General features: G+C 44.0%; 1 protein-coding gene and 1 long non-coding RNA gene across 7 annotated transcripts in view; one reads left to right on the top strand and one right to left on the bottom strand.

Moving 5' to 3' along the window:
- Window positions 1-18,534, bottom strand: part of MECOM (MDS1 and EVI1 complex locus) — a 550,693-nt gene extending 532,159 nt beyond the window's left edge. For all 6 annotated transcript variants that reach the window (XM_045850976.1, XM_045850966.1, XM_045850964.1 and 3 more), the window contains exon 1: window positions 18,199-18,534. In XM_045850976.1, coding sequence (XP_045706932.1) covers window positions 18,199-18,235 — 37 coding nt within the window. In that variant the 5' untranslated portion in view covers window positions 18,236-18,534. The remainder of the gene's footprint in view (window positions 1-18,198) is intronic.
- Window positions 17,953-19,465, top strand: LOC123826824. Its single transcript, XR_006787135.1, has 3 exons — window positions 17,953-18,260; window positions 18,805-19,035; window positions 19,121-19,465. It is a non-coding gene; the product is annotated as an uncharacterized LOC123826824 (long non-coding RNA).
- The last annotated feature ends 314 nt before the right edge of the window (window positions 19,466-19,779 follow it).

Genomic DNA, 19,779 nt, shown 5'->3' on the forward strand with positions numbered 1-19,779 from the left:
AAAGGGTCATTGGCATTTAACATCCAAACTTCCTAAAATAAGCACAAGTCCAATCTGAAAACCTACTCTTCTGCTTTTTAACATTTCTGGGTAGAGACACTTTTTTTACAATTCATCTTCTGTTTTCCCTACATGCCTTCTCTAGAATTCCCAGCGTTCCTTCCACATGGGAAAGTGGACAGAAGCATTTGTGTCTGACTGGGGTTCTAAAACTGAAAGGCAAAAGCAACTAGCACAACTAAAATGCTCTCTCACAAAACAGCTGCTAAGTCTGATTTTGCTTGGGTAGTGTTTGCTACAGTTTTTTAATCTGAAAAACATCATTGTCTCCTTAGAAATGGCCACTGGGACGAAATGTCAAAAAGATGGCAGAGCTCCTGGACCCAAGATCCTCCTCCTCCCTGTGATGCAGCCTCCCTGACAGTGACCTTTCACACTGAAAGTCTCCCACCTGTTACTGCTACAGATGCCAGAAGTAACAGGCAGAAAGCAAGTTCATGGAGCTGAGTGTTAAGAAGATATTTCCAAATTCCAACCACATCATGTAAAAACTGAAAAGGAGCCCTTCATTAAAACGTATGTAACCCTAAAATCACCCCAAAAGGTAGCCACCTCACTATCTCTGCTGTCTCCGTAATTCTTTCATTCAAACGACGTCCTTCTTCCCAGTTTCTTATACCCAGGACTCATTGCTCCCCACTGCCTGAGCCCTGCCCCCAGAGATTCTGATTTAATGGGCTTGGGGTGGGTCCCAAGTATTGTTTGGTATATTTAAGCTCTCCAAGTGACTCCATGCAGCCATATTTGAATCAACATGTCTACTCTTAACTTGTCCACTGCCCTCTCCCCCAAAATAAAAAACAAACAAAGCACTCATTAGTCCTGTCTTTATTTAAATCCCACAGATTATTCAACTATGCAGCTAGCCAAACACTTTGTTGCGAGGTCTGAGGGATCTGGATATGAAAACAAAGCTGAGAATGGGCAAACGGGGCTTGATTTCGGATGTTATGTGCTTGGGAGAAAGATTCCGGAAGTTGTGGCTTGCTTTCCTGGCCTTAAGAATATGCTGGTGACCTCAGGAAGGTTTACAGTCATAGAGGATTATTTAGAAAATCAGAATCTGAATCCAGCACCACCCACTGGTAAATTGTAAGGTATAATTAGCTTGTGATTTCAGGCAATGAAGTAATAAAGTCTCTCCTAAATCATTCATGCAACAAATATGTGTAGTTCCCTAAAAGAAACCAAAAACATCAAGTGATGGAAACCTACATTGCAGATAACGGGGAAGAAAATAAAAGACAAAGAGATGACCAACTCTTGTCATAAAGAGAAGATTACCCATAAAAACTGCAGCAAAATCCTTCTTTACTAAGAGTTGTACAAAATCATTTCTTTAAATTAAGGTGTCCTTCACCCAATATCATATTACCTTTTGTGAGTTCTAGAATACTCAGCCAACGCAATGTTCCACTTTTATTGCCAGATGAAAAAATAAGGCAGCAGGGTGTTCAAATTAAGTTCTTGGGCTTCAGTGTAAAGCAGATACAGGATAGACCCAGCTCTGCACTTGGAACTGAGAGGCTTAGGGCAAATAACTAAAATGTCACAGTGCCCTTGATTCTAAACATGAGATAGTAATACCCCCTACCTCACAGAGGTGTGAGAACTAACCTCAATAATGCATGAACACTAAATAAGCTTGATTATTTGATTAAGCTTGAATAAGTAGTACTACTTATGTTGTTGTAAGTGATCTCTATTTTACAGATGAAGACACTGAGGCACAGAGAGGCTGAGGAACTTATACATGGCCACACAGCTAGGTAGTAGCAGAGCCTAGACTTCAACCTACATAATGTGGCTCTGGAATTTACACTCTTAATTGCTCCCTAGCATTTTTAATATTCTATAATTTCTAGAACTTTTAATAGCACATTAAATTTTCACCACTCTTGGTAACTTGTAAAAGTTTATATCCGTCATCTTATTTCAACAATACTAGTCTGGAGGGAGGTAGTTTTGTTCCTATCTTACACTGAGGACGCTTTGCTCAGAGGGTGAGTGCCCTGCCCAAGGACACCAGGCTGACATGTAGCAAAGTTGGGACTCACGCTTCATCCTGACTCTGCAGACAGCACCATCTGCCAGAAAAAAATGCCTGTGGCATCCAACATAGACTGAATTTTTAAGATTATCACAGGAGAAAATGGAGACAACTGTACTTGAACAACAATAAAAAATGTGGGGGAAAAAAGACCCAAGAGCCTATCTTCAAGGTAGATAGGATGTAAATCACTGCAGAGAGCATTTTCCTCTTTGCAAAGTTATTAATGTTTGTCAAGTCTACATAATGAGATGCTATGACGCGGTCAAGCCAATCACGCCAAGAACGGGAGAAGGATGCAAAGGCTTGTGTCCTGCATAGCCGGGAAGCAATCTGCACGTCCTGGCCAGTGCCATGGATTCACTGGGAACCCTTCCTAAGGTGCCGCTCATTGTATTAGGTATCAGAGTATTTTCTTTTCTTGAGGGGAAAACCTTGGCGACTGAGATTACTGTCACTCAAGGGCAGGAACAGAGATCCGATATACAGACTGTGAGGCCCCTGCGCGTAATGTTTTTCACCTTGACATTTCCCATCCTCTTCGGATCCACCTACCCAGTGCTTTTAGGCCAAAGAAATGAGGACACGATGTTGCTTCATGGATCAAACCACATCTATGCTGCTGTTTTAATACTGCAACATTTATCAACAGGATGCTTAAATCACTAGCATCTTACACATTTAGGCAATTGGGGAGTTTGTTCAGGATTTCAAACTGTGCCCGGCAGTAATGATGCGAATGGACTGATTTCTGTGCCAAACCTAGTGGCTGGAACATTGGCTTAGACACATATGCATAGCACAGCAAGATGGTTGGCAAAGAGAACTGGAAGACAGGGCAGTGCTTTTTATTCTTATTTCTGTTTTACAAATAACAAAATCACATGCAAGCCTGAGATACAAGCCCATGTCAGTCTTTGGATGGCACTACCTTTTACTGGACAAAAACTGCACCTCAAAGCAAGATGCAGCTTTTGAAACCACACAGACTTCACTTTGGGCATTTTGATCCGATCTTTGCTCTCAGGCAAAGCTACAAGTGGCAAGGAGTTGGAGTAAACTCTTTGAGATCCCTCCCCATGGAAAAACAACTTCTCCTTGAACTGTGGTGGCAAAGGTTAGGTCACTCTAACTGCACAAGGAATAAAATGACACTGAAACTGGTGACCATGGGAAGGGTCATTTGCCCACCTGCAAAACCAATGCTACAGGGCATGTGCCACAAGTACCTCCTGCATCTCAGTCAGTAACTGCAATCAGCATTCTCCTAACCACAGACATATGATGGGTGGACCTTTCAGGAAACATTTAATTGTTTATCCAATATACAAATGCCCTCCACGCTAGCCATTTGCAGGTATACAAGATAAATTTAGAAATATGCCATAAAATGCATTAAACACATGCAAACTTTTAATCTTCCAATTTTGCTGAGCTTAGAGGCATAAAGGTCAAAGAATTGTTTGCTAGAGTAGATGTGAGATGAAGGTATGCCCTTGGACACACACTACCATCCAGATCATTGTGATTCAGCAGGAGTAGACATGTTACCCTTGCTCCTGCCCTTACCCCATTGTACTGAAACCCTCTCTTCACATGTCCCTCTCTCCCAACAGACTATCAGTTCCTCAAGGGCAGGAAACATGTTGTTTGTCTTTGTATACCCAGTGCCCGGCACAGCGCTGGGCTCAGGCTGTTAAATATATATTCAATAAATATTGAATAACTGGACTGAATTATGGGTCCGGAAACCTAATACGCTCCTCTGATGCTGCCAATAACCTAGTGTTTACAGATCAAACACAAAACTTCCATCTCTAAAGGAAGATACACAAACACCTCTGTGCTGGCTCCTAGGTTGTGGAGTCAGGTAGCTAAATGTACAATACATGTGCTGTCTATAAATGCACTCAACAAGTTTAATAAAACACAACACGTGTACACTTTGTCTGCTTCTGCCCTAGGTTAGAGAATAAGACAAGTAGGATATGCCTGTTACTAGCTAAGTTTCAATGAGCCACACTTCAAACACTTAATAAACATTCTCCTCATTTTGCTCTCTGTTCATATGTCATCTTCTCAGAGAGGCCTTCTCTGATCTCCCTGGTAAGTGAAGTCCAGAGGAACCCAGGGAACCAAACTGAGCCAGGTAACTCAGTTTGCTGGAGTGTGGTCTCCATGCACCAAGGCTGTGGGCTTAATCCGCACACGTGAGAGTCAACTAATGAGTGCGTAAATGGGTGGAAGAACAAATCAAAGTTTCTCTCCCTCTCTCTCTCTCTCTCTCATCAACAACAACAATAAAAATTTAATAAAAAGTAAAATAAAAGAAGGCCCCTGGGTGCTCTCTAGCAAGTTACCCCGCTTAATCTTCTTCATGCCACAAGTCAACATCTGAAAGTATATGGCCATATACATTTATCTCCCACGAAATGGGAAATGTAGGCAGGGGCCTTGTCTGTGTGTGGTGCTGTTGCCTTCCCTGCACCTACAATTTTAGCCACTCGATAAATACTTGGTGCATGATAGTCACCAAGTAAGTATTTATAAAGGGCCTGGTTTTATTTTCAAGTATCCTGAATGAAAACCATATCAGCACTAACACGCAAGGGATTTAGTGAGGCGGGCGATGACCTGCGCACCTGACAGGTATTAAGAGAAATGAAGTATGGCATTATTTTCAGATGGAAGGCCCCAGACACTTGCCACGGCACTGCAGCTTGCTGGGTGTGTGGCTTCACAATGCTGACAAAATATCTAAAGAAGAGTCAGAAATAGCATTTAGTATTCCAAGTTCACAAAACCATTTTGCAGGCACTAATAGCCAGCAACAGTCAGGTGGGGATCTTTGCTTCAATTTATAAACCATTATCAGGGATAGATGTAGGACTGTCAAATGCTGATGCTCAATGTTTTCAGGAAAGTGAGCATTTCTAGTATTTCATTCATCATTCCTTAGATATAATACTCAATAACTATTTATTGACTTGATTCGATTGATCTCATTTAAAATATACTTTGAAAATGTTAACAAGAGCAATGCCCCATGGAACGATCTATATACATCCACAAAAACTACATGAATTTGAAACAAATGCTGTCCTCTAAGGAATCAAACTCACAAAGTAAATTAATTCTTAAACAGATTTACATGCCTACATTTTTAATTTCTTAGCTGGGAACTTTTCAACTCCAATCTACGACGTCTCATGTTTTTAATCTAATATAATCCAATGAGCTTTAATAAGCAAAGTTGTTCCCACTAGAATGAAAACCCAGCTACCCCATTTTTGTAAACTTCTGTGTAAAGGAATGGGCTTAACTATTTTTTTTCTGAATTCTTTATATTTAATCAACAACATCATTGCCAAAGAAAACCTCTTTTCAGAAGACTCTCTCTCCTGGTTTATAACTTATAATCAGAAACGGGAACTGTGCGTCCGATCGGCTTTAGCACGTAACAGTACACTGCCATGGTATTGATGCCGCAGTTAAAAGTACGAGATAGTTTCCATTAGAAAAATTTTCCCATAGCCTGGTTACCCAGCGAAAAACATTTTCCTATAAAAATGGTCATTCCAATTCATGGGTTAGAAATTATTGTGGGTAAGTTTTTTAAAGAACATCAAAAACTTGATTGTCTTCAGATACCCTTCTGCCTTTATCCAGTCACATCAGTTGGCTTCAAGCGTATGTACAGGATAGAGTAGAGTGATGGTAATCATGTACCATTCAAACAAACAAGTTACGATTTTTTAAAAACCTGGAGACTTGAAACCCTGACAACTAACTTATCCTTAAACAGTTAGAGCTATCTGGACTGATTTCAGCTACAGTTTGTTCTGAGCAGGGGGAGAAAATGGAAATAGGGCATAAATATGAGGTCCAGAGCAATCCAGTAAGCTTGAAATATCACAGATATTTCACAGTGGATCTTACAAAGATGTACCTTAGCTCTGGACTTCAATCTTTCATGTCCTCCGGGGGTAAAGGTGCTTGGAAATCTGACTGGTCCTTACAGCGTGAGGCAACCCTATGTGACCTTCCCAAAGCCCCGCTGTGCCTGTTGCTCAGAGGCCAGCGCACTTCACCCTGAACTGCGAGCTTCCTTTAATTGTACACTTCACTTTCGTTTTCCCTTAGCATCCAGGGTTAGGGAACTTCTCTGTCTGTTCTGTTCGGAAAACTGGAAACGACCCAAATGCCATCCATGGGGGACTGGTTCAATAAAATGTGTTACATCCAAACAATGAGAACCCACTGCCTTTAAAAGAATGGGTTAGATTGTTTTGTAATGACTGGTCTGAAGTATATCATTACTTTTTAAAAAGAAAAAAGCAAGTAGCTATCAAAGGTTATAAAGCTATGCATATGTACGTGCTAATAGATGCATTGGGGTGACCTGCAGGACTTTAACTAAACACTAGACAGTGTGTGACAAAAGGTGGACTGCAAAGAACTTTCATTTTCTAGTGGTGACCCTTGCAGTTTTTAAATTGCTGCGACACATGTACATAAATTTTGTAATCAGAAAAATTTTTGTTTCTAAGATGAAGAAAAAGATGGATAAAGACTTTAAGACATTGTATAAATAACATACTAGGGTGAATCAAGTCTGAACACATGTGTGAACGCCCATAATATCTATGGCTGGAATTCAGTCCATGAACCACTGAAACTGCATGGAAATTTTTATTCACATTTGCATTTTCTGAAGAAAGTCTCCCTATTTTTCATCAGATTCTTACAGGTGTCTGAGACCCAAAAAAGTCACAAACTATGAGCTTAGCAGAAACCAAGATACTTGTTCCACACCTCCATTCATTGTTATTATCATTTCATCATGAAACATTTTATTACTACTTGGTTTCATATTTCCTGCCAAAGGTAAAGTCTATAACCAGCACCAAAGTAGGATTATAACAGCCGTGTTCTTAGTCTCTGCCCTCATTCAGAAGGGTATCCCAATGCCCTAGGCACAGGATAAGATGTCACACCAGGCTGGTCACAGGGCAATGAAACCCTGCAATCCAGAGCTTGAGGACTGTCATCCAAGGCACAAATAGCCCTGCTTCCTCCAAGTAGATGAGAGATCTGTGAAATGGAAAAGAGGGGCTGGTTATGGAGTGAGGAATGGGGTGGGGGGTGTGGGGGGAGGAAGAAGTCATAGTTGCATTTGAATTACAGTGACCTCATTCTGTGAGTGGGGTTAATTTAATCAGTGAAACAAGAGTCCCTGCAACATCATTATCTGTCAGCCTTAAATTGTTTAAGAGCCTTTCATTTACAAATGCACATTAAAATATACAGCAAAAGTCTTGTTGCTATGCTGTATTAATACAGCCTAAATTGGTGTTAAAATTTATGTAAAACCTTGGTTTCTGATGACTTTTTTGAAGCTGACTACCCCCAGATTCCTAGGAATGACATGAGTCCACAAACATTTCACCATCTCCACCTTGACTCCACTGACAGTCTCCAGAGTCAGGTCCCATACAGTTTCCATAAACCTCGAGATCAAGTGTAGATCAATAACAATTTGTAATTTAAGTACAGAGTCATGGGTTATACCTGCACTGGCAAAATGAGGAGCATTATTGGTGAAAATTAGGAATAATACTCCACTTTCCAAATGTGCTTTCCAGGTGGTTTATCACTGTCAAAATAGGCCAGTTGTGGATTTAGTATGCAATTAAAGTGTCAGATATCCCGGAGTTCTAGTGCTAACATTACCTGACTGCACAGGTTTTACAGGCAAAGAAATCGAAGGGGTTCACGTAATCCACCTAAGCCCATCGGTAACCACCATCACCTAATTGTACTGATATCTGCCATATGAAAAGCACAAAACCAGGCACTATATAGAACAAAAATGGGCTCTCTGGGAATTTTACAGTTTAGCTAGAAAAATAAGATAGATAGATAGATAGATAGATAGATAGATAGATGATAGATAGATATCAAGAAACATATAATAAAATGCCAAAATGATAATAGGTAAAAATTATTCCACACTATTGAAATGAAAAGACAAAGAAATCATGTCTTCAGGAGTGATAAGGATGAACCTCATAAAAAAATTAGGGTTTAGCCCTAGCTGGAGAGGCTCAGTGGATTGAGTGTGGGCTGCAAACCAAAGGGTTGCCGGTTCGATTCCGAGTGTAGGACACATGCCTGGGTTGCAGACCAGGTCCCCAGTGGGGGCCACATGAGAAGCAACCACACACTGATATCTCTCTCTCTCTCTTTCTCTCTCCCTTCCCCTCTAAAAATAAAATAAATAAAATCTAAAAATAAAATAAATAAAATCTTTAAAAAAAAGAAATTAAGGTTTAAACTAAATCTTAACGGATTTAGATGTTGACGGTCAAAGTAAAGTATGGGTATATCTACAGACTATCGTGGCATTGTGGCCAAAATTTGGAAGATGGAAACACGAGGCTTGGATGGCAAAAGAAAGAGAGGGGCAGAATTAGTAAATAAATTAGGCTGAACAGACTAGTCTTCAGGTAGGGAGACAAGCCTGAGAAGTTAACAAAATAATGAACATGTGTTGAACTCTTACTATATTTAAGATACTTAAAATGCATGAATTTATCAAATCCTCAAATGAGTTAAGTATCATTAATCTATTAGTAAGAAAACTGAGGTACAGAAAGATTAAGTAGCTTGTACTCATTTCACCCAGCTAGTAATTGTAGGAGATAAGATTCTAACCCTGGCAAATTTAACTCACAACCTGGGCTCAAATCAAAATCACCACATTCTCCGATTCAAGAGTAGGAGGCTCCAAAAGACCAAGCTAAGGAATCGGCTTCAGCATCAGGTATAAAAATTGGGAGCTAGGTATCTGATAACCCATTGATAATGCTTATAAGCATGGTTCACCACTACTCTAAATTGTCCTCTACAAGCATTGCATCACCTGATGCTTTTTCCAACAATGTTAACTGACAGTAGTACACACTTATTGACCAGTCCTTTGGCTATAGTACTGTTTTAGATATTACAAAGTTCTTACTTCAAACTTTACTGGGAGCATGCATTATATTAGTATTCCATCACCACACCTTGCCTTTTTAGTCCTCAGGACTTAATTTTACCTGTTGTTCACCTACCACTTCTGCTAGAAATACAACTCATGATAATAAACAGAGCAATGTATGTTTATTTTCAAATAAATACATACAGTTATTTTCTTCCCCTGCTGAAGGGAGAATCACTTTTGTCAATTACATACATTCATCCCTTAAAAGCCATTTTCTCCATCTTAGGTTTATGTCTTAAAAATCAATTAGGTTCTCCAGTTACAGGTGTACAGGACAGGATATTTGGACCCTCCTAGGAGGCAAGAGCAAACTCTTCCTCTGTTATACCCACAGTAGCCAAATGACTTCTCTCCTACTGTGGAAAACCACAGAAAAATGTCTCCTAATGATTTACTGCCCAACCCCTAGCCCACAAATCGAAGAATTAGGATGAATAAAAAATAAGAAAGAATGGTGGCCAGTGGCTATGTGAAGGGGGAGTGAGTGTTTCAGTTTATTTTCTTAAACCAATTAATGATGAAGTGGCATGGAGGGAAAGAAAGACAAAACATGGCCGTGAAAGACTTTTTTTCCAGCTAAATGGCCAGATATCAGATTCTGTAATAAGTACTTCCACCTATCAAAACACACACACATGCGCACACAAACAACCTTTGAGATGGAGGAGGAAGATACAGATCTTAAAAACACAAAGTAATATTCAGGAAGGCTTGTGGATATCATAAAATGCTGGAACTTTAAAAGACCCTTAGAAATCATCTATTCTAGATGTTGCAAACCCAGGGTCTACAACAGAGGTGTTTGGCTAGGCCTGCAGAATGCTGTTGGATGTTGCTGTCTTTTATAATGAGTCAACATTTTAAAGTAGACAAAATTCACAGAACCATCTAGATATGTAACTTCTCTTAAAAAGTGGAAGACTGAGCAGCCCTAGTCCCCCTTGCCCAAATGGCCGCTGTGAGCTGGAACTGAGAAGCAGCTGTCACTTTTAGAGAAGTCTTGAGTTCCCAGCTTGCCAGTCCCCACCACTCCCTCTTGTTCTGGAATACAAAAGCTGGGTGTCAAAAACTGAATAAAAATCTGCCTTGCCTAATCATGTATCGTACCTGCCGATTCCTATCAGCATTCGAGTTTACAAGCTCCACTTTAGTTCAGTTCCCTCATTTAGAGAAGAGCAACTCAGCTAGGGTAGTACAGTGACTTACAAAACTCGCTCCAACGAAAGTAAAATTTTCACACACAGTGGATCATGGTCTAATGACAACTGGAAAGTATGCGCAACTACCTTTAGACTGTGTGCATACGATGTCAAAATTGATGGAGCAACGCCATTGAAATCTCAAACACTTTATTCATACAGTGCTCCCCATCCCCCTCAAAAAAGGGCAAAGATTCTCAAGTTTGTGAAATAATGTTTTGCCTATTTTGGGTTGGTATAGACAGTTAAACCTAACTGGGTAAAAACAATACAAGGAGGATAATAATGCATAAAAATTTTCTCTTCTGAAATTGTAACCCATATATCGGAACAAGAGTGACTGAGATTTACTGGGTGAGCGCTTGAATACTTTGCATACGTTTACCCCATTTAACCCTCAGAGCAGCCCAAGAAGGGTGGTATTGTTACTCCCACTTTACCAATAAAGATGCTAGGGCTCTGTCAGAGGCATTCCCTGACTTCAAGATAACCCAACTATCCAGTCAGGGATCACACCCAGATTCAAGCACTGATGAGCACGTTTGTAATGTTCTTAAGAGCAGGGCACCTGGCTTGTCCATGCTCACAGAAGGGTCTCACTGATGTTTGTTTTGCAAGCCTGCCCATTGCCAAAGCCCACCAAGTGCTATGTATAAGGACTTGTGTAAATGCCATAATCTGAACAGCCCTAAAATACAAAATTAATTCCTTTAGGCTGGTTCTTGAACAGGTTAAGAAAGCGTTGGTCCTCTTGTTATGTAGTCAGTGACCCCTAGGCAGGTGTCTGTTAAAGGAATTAAGAAAATCTCTTTTCTAAATCAAATTTCTCCTTTAGAATTGTTATAAAAGTTAGTAGTCAAGGATTTGGCTGATATACAAGCCAAAAGCAAGTTTGCTAATGAATAAGAATAATAATTAAAATCAAAATAAGAAGTAATTCAAGAATGAGGGCTTTTGAAGAGTCAGGAATTTGATTAAAAATTCAATTGCTTTTTTTTTCTATAATGAAACAGTTCTTTAACCACAAAACAGCTTTTATAATAATGCAGAAGAGTATGGTTCCAAGTAAAACACTCCCCCATTTTAATCATGGCTATTATTTTTGAAAATGAAAATGGCTGAGGTCATTGTAATCTATTTTAGGGTTTGCACGGGTTTGGTGGTATTTTTTTTCTTGGCTTTGAGCTCTCCACGTTACCAGCTAGACGTTATGGGTTTTGCTATGTGCCCTTTCAAATTCTATTATTTTTAATAATGTTGTCCTTTATACACATAAATTAGAGTGAATTCCACTCTCTTTCCTAACAACTCCAGATGGGGTCCACACTTGCAAGAGAACTAGAACTTGCCTTTTTTTTTTAAATTGTGTGTACTTCTTAGAACAAGTATGTTCCTATCTGCATTAAAATGCTGTAAATGTTCAAATGCTGAGAGATTAGTAAAAACAGGATTCATGTGGTCCTTTTCAAAACCAAACTTAAATAGGAGAGTAACATCTGTGTATCTACCCCTTCCAACTTACAAAGACAGACACAGATAAAGAAAAAATGCCGAGAAACAAAACTCTATCTGGGCAGAAGTCCATACCTACCAATACTTATGGACTGGAGGGACAGTCTCTAGATATTCAGTTAAGACACATCAGTGAAGCACTCTGTCCCCTGTAGGACATTGTGGGCAAACATCACATGTGTGAAGACACTACAGTTACACAATCAGGCCTCCTTTTAGATGTGTCATATTTCACTGACTTTCTGAGTTTAGCTTGTTTTTTTATTAAAATTCACTATCACATCAGACAGAACAGCCCAAGATCCCTCTAAATAGCAGCAACCCAGACACACGAGAGGATGTTTTTGCAAAGCATACATATTGTTAAGGGTTGCATACTAAAATGCTTTAAGCTCTGTTTGTTTGTTTATTTTTTTAAAAAATCAATTTGCAAAGCCCATGTAATAAGATGCTGTAGCTTTTATGAAAGGTGAAATAATTTTAAACACAGACACACAATGAGTTTATTTATTTAGAAACTTGTTAAAGAGAGTCTGGGAATTCAAATATTCAATGTTGACATTGTACAGAACTGGCCAGGAGCCAGATTTCAGTCTCCAGAGGGACCCATTGGACAGGGAATCCAGGCCTTTCTCTCCTCCCACTTGAGCTAAATAGGTAGAGGCCATTAGTTATACCCACAGCAATATCTGAACCGCACTCAAATAAGCTGCCCTAGCCAGGGCACTTCAAAGGAGGGCAAGTGTGTTTAGCTTTTTAGTGCTGAACTAGAGCAATATGTCACACTTTTGAAAGAGTTTTGTAAACAGTTTCTTCCTTATGTAGAAACAACTCTGAAGTTTCTTGTATGGCATGTAAGCAAAGGTAATTAACAAGGATTACACTTTTTTCATTTACTGGGGGGAAAAATAATACCAATCTGTGTGCGGACCAGGGATCTCAGAGAAGCACACTGCTTCGTTCTTCCTTTCTCCTTCTCTTATTTTCTGTTCCATTCGTTTATCTCTTTTTATCCTCTTCTACACACTTGTTCTCACTATGCAGCTGATTTCCTTGGGAATTCCCTGGTAAACTCAGAAGGCCAGGGAGTGGGAAGGGGGAAAAAACCTAATTTTAGAAAGAGGACAGTAGCAAATGGAGTGGGAAGGGAACTAATGGTTCCTACTGGGCAGACCAGCAGAAAAGAAAAGCAGACCCCACAGACCTTTATAGCACGTGCCCAGAGCAGCAGCTTCCTGCCGGGGAGGGCTCACCACCACTCCAAAAAAAAAATGTGCCTGACGTCCCTACAGTGTGACTGTCTCCGCATCTCTTCCCCAGCCTCTTACTTCCCTGCCAAAGGAGGCTGGGAAGGGACCTGCCCTGCTGGCAAGAGTGAATGAGTGAGGTGTGCCTGCCCTCCTCAGTCAAGTGGGTTTCTAAACCCTGGGTGTGTGAGTGAGTGTGTGTGTGTTTGTGTGCACGCGCATGTGTACATTGTCAAGGCAAACCCCCCTGGGAGGGAACCGGTTGGCCAGGCACCCGGCACCTCTGAGATTGAAGGGGAAGAAGAGTTCTGGCCTCAGCTTAGGAGCCAGGAACTGAGCAGCTGCAGGACAGAGGTGTGGGGGGCCTCCCAGGGGTGAGGGGAGCTCTGCCTACCTGCTCACTAGAGCCTCCCCAGCTCTGCCGCCACCCCCCATCAGGGCCCACTTCCTCCTCCGCAACAGTGGGCTTTGAGAAAGAGTGGGAAGGTGTGCCCGGCTCTTAGGCATAGGGCTCTGCCAGCCGCTGAGTACCTTGGGAACAGGGTAAGAGCTGTTGGCCAGGAGATGACAAGTCAAGTTTCTCCACTTCAGGGCCAGCTTCCAGCAGAGACAAAGCAGAAGAGGTGCAAGGACAGAGGACACCGAGCTGGGAGTGCTGAGGGCAGCTTGGCTCTCTCTTGCCCTCCTTGCTGAGGGATAACAGAGCCAAGTGTCCGCAGCTGTGGCCTTCCGGCGTCAGGCCACATCTGCAGCCCCAGATAACCTGGCCCTAACTTGCAAAATGAAATAAACTCCAAATGACGATATGTTTAAAGGGAAAATGCTTACACAGTTATTACCCTCAATTTTTACAAGAAAGAAAGGAGAGAGAGAGAGAGAGAGAGAATGAGAGAGAGAAAGAAAAAGATTTCGTGGAATGACATGTTGATTTCTATTCGATAAGCGAGCAACGTACTGAATGACTGAATGTCGGCAGAGGAGGCCCGGCCCCGGGTGGTAGGGAGAGGCCTCCACTCAGAAAGCCTGAGAGCTGAGCTACCCCGCAAAAGACACTCAAGAACACTCACACCGTCGCCAAGACCTTCGACTCTTCAGACCCTCCGAATAAAAACCTGAAAAAGGAGCCTTTCTTTCCATCCTTCCTGCCTCTGCAGCTAATGAACCGTCCCCTTTCCAGCAGTGTTGAGGATGAGGGGGGAATGAAAAGCGTTATTAACCTTCCCTTAAACACAGGTTTGTTTGTTTTTTGTTTGTTTTGTTGTTGTTGTGTTTTTTGGCAAAACACATAGAAATGCTGCAGAAAGACTACACTCCAAGTGCCGAATGGAATAAAGAAGACCTTTGCCAGGGTAATGGCCAAGTAATGACAAATACACTAACTTCCTAGAAGGGGCCTCTGCCTCCATGGGGCCAGCGTTTTTCCTCCTCAAAAGCAGTGTAAAATAAACTAAAATGTACTTTTTACCAAAGCTCTGTTTTTTAAATTTTTTTTTAAGGATGAAGGAAAATGTAAGTAGGTAGGCATACAAGGAGTGCAAGCTGGAACCTGGGTGCACGTTTCCATTATTATCTTAGGTATTGGGCTGCCAAGGTGAGTTTAAGCACGGAAGAAAGGGTCGCCAACTACCTTACCTACTTCAAAACCTCTTTTTAAACAGAGATCAAGTGTACAAGTAACAAGTGCCCCTAAGTCTCTATGAGACTTCTGGCGAGGCAGAAGCTGAGGGGGCCAGGCATTGCAAATTCGTTCATTGCAGTAATTGAAACCCTGCGAGCATCACTTTAGGAAAGGGGAGCAGAAGGTGGTAGTTCCTTCGGATTTCAGGCTCTAGATAAACTGAGCAGATCCAACCTCATTCCTTTCCCATCATCAGGAGAAAAGCTGTTGCAACTGGCATTTCTTACACGGCCCAGGTGCTATCCTAGCTGCTTGAGAAAATGGCTGGGAGACTCCCGAAGCTGCCGGAGTGGGCTTGGCTTTTATTTTTCTTTTCTTGAAAAATGGGAATAAAAGCCCAGGACTTTAGGCAATACAAATGTCAGTCTTCTTGCCTTCTCCTTCTTTATTTTTTAATTAAATAATTTACTCCTCCAAATGATTGCAACGAATTTATCGGTTTAAACTATTATGTTTTGGGGTTTTTTTTAAGCCCTATAAGTTGGAAAATAGGTTTTGCACTCATTCTGGGTTTAACTTCAGTGGGTACTTTCTGGGTCTGTGGTTCCTACTTTTGGTCCATGGGATCCTGTACGGAAGCCAAGACTGCAACAGGACTTGGCCACCAAAGAAATTCATTTACAAAAGACAAAAAGAATAAGCAATAGAAAAAACTGTTTCTATGTGACTTGCTTCTACTGCATTGTTTACTTTTGCAATGATAAAGGTAGGTTTGTTGTTTTTTTAAAGTATGCTGGTCACACTGCCCCTAACCCCTCAAAAAGAAAGAAACGGGTGCAGACAGAGCTGCAAAGTTTTCGTTGGATTGCACCGCAGGGGTCACCACGCGCTTGGAAACTCACGCACCACGCGGGGGAAGGAACTAGCGCTGCGAAATACAAAAATGCATACTTTTAATATGATTTCCTTTATTACCCAGATTGTGACTGAAGAATTGCATAAAGCAGCACCTCGGTCTGAGAAAGGCAGCCGCGGTGGACAGCTGGAACAGCGCGAGCAGGAACCTGAGGCTTAGCAAGGAAAGTTTGTAAGAGTTCGTCTCTAGTTAGCAGAAAGCAACAGCGGCATCCTTGGAGACACTAGAAATAAAGTTAATGGGTCTCCAACTGCATGAATGACAACTATCACCAGATCAGAAAAGAGGCTTGGTTTCTGTCTATGCAGTGGTCTGAGCCTCCGGGAATATTTTAATACGACAGCATACAGCTTGGCAGTTAAGAGTTGAAAAAGTTGCTCAAGAAAATTCGAAGGGTTTTGTGTTCTGCTTTCACTTCTGCGGATACCCGGCATGAGGTGCACGAAGCCGTCGGCTTTCATTTCACAATTTACTCTTGGTTGCAATAGGCTCTCCACCCCCCTCCCCGCCTCCCCGCCCGTCAACCCTCATCTCTCTCTCTCTCTCTCTCTCTCTCTCTCTCTCTCTCTCTCTCACACACACACACACACACACACTCCTAACCTTTAGTCGTAATTGAAGTCCCCAGGCCTGCAAGCATATATACATTTATTCCTTCTCAGATGAAAATAAAGACATCGGCCTCATTTAAAAGCAAACAGGAAAAACAGGAATTCCACCGGTGCGCTTTGACAATGTCGCAGCTAAGTGAAATGAACAATATCCAAAAGAGAAACAGATGGACTGCAAAACCAAAGAGCCTTAGATTTAGGTTGATCCCTGAGACCAGGGCGAAAGGAAACATACTGGGAAGTGGGGGAGTGCTTGGGTGAGGACTGGACGAAGCACTGGAAAGGCGCCTACAGTGACAGCATCTCGCTAGGCTAGACCGCGCACTCCCACCGCCAAAGAAATCCTGCCGGCCGAGCCGGAATCTGAGGCTTCCTTCTGCGCGGCTGCTGCGGGAACACCAGAGGCTGCTGGCATGAGGCATACTTAGTTTTAATACGCAAGGAGGGGAGGCTGAGAGACTAGGGATTTCACTGGGAAAAAAAGCATTTCACCCACCACCTCCCACCTCTTTTCCCTCCAGTCCACAAGCAAAACAATTAGTTCTGTTTCCAGCAAGTGGGAAATCGAACAGCGGCCTGTCCTCTCCCGAAGCTACCCCAGCCCCACATGCCGACACCTCGCGGAGGAGCACTTTAGACTGCCCCGAATCTTCATACTGCGGAGTCCCCTTAGACTCGGGGTAAAAGCATTTAGACAAACCCAGTCCTGTTGCCTACAGTTCCGGTTGACACTCGTACCATCTCAGTGTCGGCTTCGCGGACAATGCCAGGAGAAGTCACCCAGCACTTTTTCTGCAAGAAGAGTGGGGGATGGGGTCCCGCCGCCCCCACACGGAAGGAACCCAATTGCCCTCATCCCGCTTGTCCCAGGCCGCTCCACGTGGAGCACACAGAGGCGCCGGGGAGAGTTAGTGACCCGAGACTGGGGCTGCGTCCAGAAAGAGAGAAGCCTCCGCTGAGTCTACGCCGCCGCCCAAAGTCCCGGCAGCCCGCCCCCTGGGGGTCACTCGGCGCCCCGCCAGTTGAAGCTCAAGGGCCGGAGCGCGCCCTTTCGGCCCCCTTCTCGGAGGCGGCAGTCGCCGCTGGCTCCGCGCCCTCCACTCCCAGCTTTCCACGCGCTCGCGGGGCCTCTTCTCTCCCCACCTGCCCGCGGCTCTGCTCAGCCCGTAGCTCTGCTCTGCCCGTGAGCCCCACACACCCTGCGACAACAGCCCCCACCCTCGACTCCCCACTCCCCACCCCAGCCCTCGCGCCTTGCACGCTGGAGAGTACAGCTGAGCGCACAGCGCCCACTACCGCAACCGCAGCTCGGCGCAGCCCGCCAGCCCGCGCAACTTCCAGCGGCCGCCTCGCAACTTTTCCCAACTCCACCACTCCTGCCTGCCGCTGCCACCACAGTGGCTCCCTCGGAGCCTGCCACCCACCCCAAACCCCAGAAACAAACCAAGGACCAAAAATGCTCCTTTCCCCAGCCCGCCCCCCCCACCCTCCGCTCCCCCTCCCACACCCGGGACTTGCTGGTTGGCCAGAGGCAACTCTCCTCCGCCTGGGGGGAAGGGGAGGGGAGGGGGAGACTCTCTCATCTCCTCACCCCCCCACTCCACCCCTTCCCGCTCGCTCTCGCGCTCTCTCCTCCCTCCCACCCTAGTCTTTGCTGCCCCCACCCCCACCCCCACCCCGGGGTTGCCACAGCTGGTCCGTGCGCAAGGCTGAGGTCTGCCCGGCTCCTCTGGCGCCCAAACCAGGAGCGAGAGCGCGGGCCCGCGGCCGGACGCGGAGGCTGGGACCGGCAGGTTGCTGGGGCTGCGCTGCGCCTGCCCTCCACCCGGGGCCCCAGAGCGAGAGGCAGCCCCGCGCTCCCTCCCGGACCGCTGGAGACAGATATGCAAGATGGCAGAGGAGGGGGAAAGCCAATAGAAAAGGGATATTGCACCTACTTGTGGCCAGTTTCCTTGCCCTGCCTTTGGATCTCATGCTGTGCCCAGTCCTGCAGCCGCTGGTGTGTGGTTGGGTTTTTTTTTTTCTTGGATCTTTTCCTTCTTTTGCTCTCCCTCTCGCTCCCTCCCTCTTCTCTCTCTCTCTCTCTCTCTCTCTCTCTCTCTCTCACACACACACACACACACACACACACACACTCACTTACACTCTCTGTCTTTCCCTCTTTCACTCTCTCTCCCTCCCTCTCTCCCTTTCTCTCAATCCACACTCGCTATCTCTCCAGCATTGTCAGTTTGGACACCTTCGCACATGCGCGCTAGACGCCCCTCCAACATCTCAGCGCCGCCAAAAAAAGTTTGGAGCGATTTATCACTTTGATTTGGAGATCTTGTCAGATGGCAATCGCCGAGGAGGCGGAGAAAGGGAGCCACGGGGAGGGCGGCGGGGGGCGGGGAGCGAGCACGGGGAGCCAGAGGGGAGCAGACACTTCGCCCCCCCACCCGAAAAAAAGGAATGAAAAGACTCGGGCAGAGTATTGATTTGGTGTTGGAATCACCAATAAGCCTGAATCATAACTATTACTGTTTTCCCACTATAAATTGCAGGAAATTTTCTATACCGTCCATACCAAGAAGGCGGGGCTGGGGAGGACTTTTTAAATCTTTCCCGTACTAAACAACTAGAAGGACTGGACTCTCGACGAACGATCCAGGAGAAAGTGAGATTCATCCTGAACTCCGGGAAATCTGATGCTGCCGCTGCTACTGCTACCGGAGCTATTGCGGCTTCTGCTTTCAGAGTTGAAAGCAGAATAAATGTTTCTTTCTCGATTTTAGGTATAATGCCAATGCTTGTCTCCACCCTTGGAACATTTTAGTGACCTATTCCCACCAAATAGTAATTTTCACCTTTGAATCGTAGGTCCAGGCAAGCTCGGGCATTTGATATCCAAGACCTCCTGCCTTCCCTGAGGTCGGCTGTCACCTTCCGGCCTCCCCCACCGCTGCCCCCCGTCGCCTCCCGCTGCAGCTCAGCCTGCCTGCCATTTTCACTCATTCGCTTAAACCCACAACCTCCGGGGTCGTAAGAAGAAGGAGGTGGGGAAATCCATCCCCCACCCTTGAAAATTACATTGTTGAAATTTGCTTTTATTACAGGATTTACCAAGGAAGTGTGGAGCAGAAGTGTTCAAGGTAGACTCAATTCCAACTACGTATAGATTTTCTCTTGGTACAATCTCCTTGCATTAAAGAGTTTTGTCCAATACCTTCCATGAGCTATTTATGTCCCCATTAATATCTGTTGCAAATCCTGCCAGACACCATAAAAGAAAATTACAATCTTTTCAGTCTGTGTGCTGCAACAATACATCCTTGATGTTCAAGCTAAAGAAAAGGAAAAAGAAAAACAGGTCCTGGTCGTGAGTTTGGCAAAGACGGGGGAGGGGAAGGAAGATCACTGAGAATGGGCGGTTGTGCCTGTTGTCATTTATTGTGAAAACCAGGACTAGGGGTGTGAATGAGCAAATAGTTCAACCCCAAAGGGCAGCCATCAATGGTTCACAAATATCTTTATTCAAG

Source organism: Phyllostomus hastatus, unplaced genomic scaffold (assembly GCF_019186645.2).
Source record: "Phyllostomus hastatus isolate PE091 unplaced genomic scaffold, TTU_PhHast_1.1 phas_contig_86, whole genome shotgun sequence".
In the NCBI taxonomy this organism is placed as follows: domain Eukaryota; kingdom Metazoa; phylum Chordata; class Mammalia; order Chiroptera; family Phyllostomidae; genus Phyllostomus; species Phyllostomus hastatus.